The sequence below is a fragment of the Apium graveolens genome, chromosome 5 (assembly GCF_009905375.1).
Source record: "Apium graveolens cultivar Ventura chromosome 5, ASM990537v1, whole genome shotgun sequence".
Lineage (NCBI taxonomy): Eukaryota > Viridiplantae > Streptophyta > Magnoliopsida > Apiales > Apiaceae > Apium > Apium graveolens.
The window spans coordinates 34,350,682-34,353,482 of NC_133651.1; the positions used below are offsets into that span (position 1 = coordinate 34,350,682).

Genomic DNA, 2,801 nt, shown 5'->3' on the forward strand with positions numbered 1-2,801 from the left:
AAACTTTACAGGAACTTTAGAGAAAATCTTGAAGTACATTCATTCTGTTTCTATTTTTATTTGAAATACAATCAGAGAACTCCGGCGCTCATATTGAACTCTAACAGCAGACGGGTTTCAATTTTTAAGGTTTAACAAGGACTTGACCAACAATTGATATGTTCGTTTGACTTCAATGCATCTCAACCTGTTTTGTTCCTCAGCCTCTTGGTATTACATTCATTCAAGATTCTGCAGATCCAATGCATTTGCATTGTATGTATATGATCTTCGCTCTATAAACCTCAGTCCCTCGTACAGTACTAATACTCCAGAACACTGGAATAAATCCTTTAGACAAACAAGTTAAAACCTCTTAAACATGTTCAAATATGAATAGTAGCTCAATTGCGATTAGCCCTCAAAGCCCCAATTTATTCCCTACTGGATGGTTGCAGACATATATGTATTAGGCTTCTAATAACCTACACTAGGGCTAGTTGGAAGTATAGGATCATTAACATTACCAAAGTTAAGGACTGTGTTTCTTAGAAGAGTAAAGAACCTGGTTCACAATTATGAAAATTTTCTATAATTATTTTCAATGAAGTGTACAATTAAGTACAAAGTTATCATCTTCTTTACATTATACATTGTATAATCTACAACCATAAACATGATCATAGCAACTAAAAGGAAAAAAAACAAAAAATACATACCAAAGTGATAGAGTTAGGCACTTGGGTATTTGATCATCTTGTGCAAAATCATGGTCCTCGCCCTTCCAACATCTCGACTACACTTATCAGCGTAGTGGCTCAAATCCTCAATTGTTTGCGTAAACCCACTCACCTCTTTCTTAATTTCATCTATTGCCAATTCCACTGCCTCCCCATCCTTAAGAGCAAACTCAGCATCAAACAACAACGATTCCATTTTAATCTCCAATTTATCGACAAGCACCCGAATATTTTCCAAATCCTTGATCACAATAATAGTCTCAAACTCCATCGACCCAACAAAACCCTGTTTATCTTTCACTTCGCTCTCATACTTCTTCCATATCGAATTCACCCATTTCCCCATCGATCCAAACGGAACCGCAGCAGCAGCCGCCAACGCAGTCAAAACCGGAGGAGCAGCAACCGCAGCTGCCACAACCGAACAAATCAAAATGGTCGTAAACGTAGCCACAAACAACACATTCGACAACTTCCTCCATTTCTTCATCGACTTCAACTTCTTATCCAATCTCCCCTTCTCACTCTTTAACTTACTCAACATCACAATCTGCTTCCTATAGATACTCCCAAACAACTCAAAAAACTCATTCCCAAAAACCTCCCCCGAAACCTTCAACTTCTCAAATTCCCTCAACGTACTCGAAAAATCCCTCCCCCCATTCCCCCTCTCCTCCTCAAACTTCCGTAACGCAACATTTAAATTAAACTGACTATCCTTAGCCTTCTTCAAACAACCATTAAGTGCATTACAAAAATTCAAAGTCTCTACACTATTTTTAAAATACTCATCAACTAAATTAAACAATTCTTGGTTTTTCCATATATCTTTTTTACAATCTAAGATTACATTTACAACATCTTGGTCTATTTCAAGAAAAGTTTCAGTAACATGACGAAGAGAGTCTAAAGATACTGACTTTACCTCAACGCCGGCGGAGAGAGTGGTGAGGAGTCTTGAAGTACGGTGGTGCACGGAGGCGTCAAATGACCGGAGCTCCGGGTCAACTTCACAGGCTGCTTGGTAAGATGATAGATCAGGGTTTGTTGGGTTTGAGTCAGAGAGTTGTGAAGAGTTGAGTGATGATTGTGTGCTTAAATAACACCCCATTTTGTGTGTGAGTATAGATGGGCCGATTTGGGGTGAGAATGTGGTGAACGATTGAAACTTTAGTGGTGGGTTGGTGGTGGAATTGCAAGAAATGGTGGATTTGGGAGGGTGAGGATGGAGGGGTAAAATTGGAAGTGTGTGAAAAATATGGGGTTTTTTTTTTCTTTTCTAAGAAACTTCTTGTTTTTGATTAGTTAATGGAGGAAATGAAATCATGGAAAGTGTAAAAGGGATGTTTTTTTTAGGTGCGGAAAGAATATTCAACTTGTTATTTAAGATTATATGATAATAATATCCTTGATAATGTCATCATGAAGGAGTGAATTGAGGGGTGTTTTGGTCATTATAGTTGTGACTCTTGTGGTGATCTTGGCTTACCTATAGATTTCTAGTTCATTGACTTCATTCTTTATTGTTATTTGTTTGTCTCTCAAGTTAATTTGACTGTGGACAGAAACAATAGTAGTATAAGATGAAAAGAGGGGTATGGTATATTTTTAATGAGCAATATTACGCATTCAATTTTTTTTTATAAATATCTTTAAAATGACATATATTACTCCCTCCGTCCCAATTTATCTGTCTTGTTTAACTTTTTACGGTCAAATTGACCGAAAATTTCATATAGTATAATATCGAAAATACTTATAAAATTTATATCATTAGAAAGTAGGTTTAATCTACTTTTATGTGTATATTTTAATTTTTCAAAATAATGAAAGAATGAGTTTTTATTTACGGTCAAAATTGAGTCAATTTGACCATCAAAAATCAAAGACAGATAAATTAGGACGGAGGGAGTATCTTTTAATTAGTAAAATTCATATTAATATTTGAAAGACATATTTTATTTATGAATGTACATCCAATAGTACGTCGACAAACTTATCATTTTAAAACAATTTTGAGAAATATTTTTGAAAGTATGGTATTCCTGATTTTTAATTAGTCAAAGATGGTATGGTATATTT

General features: G+C 35.3%; 1 protein-coding gene across 1 annotated transcript; it reads right to left on the reverse strand.

Moving 5' to 3' along the window:
- Nucleotides 1-555: 555 nt before the first annotated feature.
- On the reverse strand, nucleotides 556-2,054 carry LOC141723816 (UPF0496 protein 1-like). Its single transcript, XM_074525729.1, has one exon. It carries the CDS (start codon nucleotides 1,828-1,830, stop codon nucleotides 712-714), a length of 1,119 nt encoding a protein of 372 aa, XP_074381830.1. The 5' UTR covers nucleotides 1,831-2,054; the 3' UTR covers nucleotides 556-711.
- Nucleotides 2,055-2,801: the final 747 nt, after the last annotated feature.

Bases quoted from the DNA above. Each gene is read 5' to 3' on its own strand.
- LOC141723816 (XM_074525729.1), bottom strand. From the start codon at position 1,830: ATGGGGTGTTATTTAAGCACACAATCATCACTCAACTCTTCACAACTC.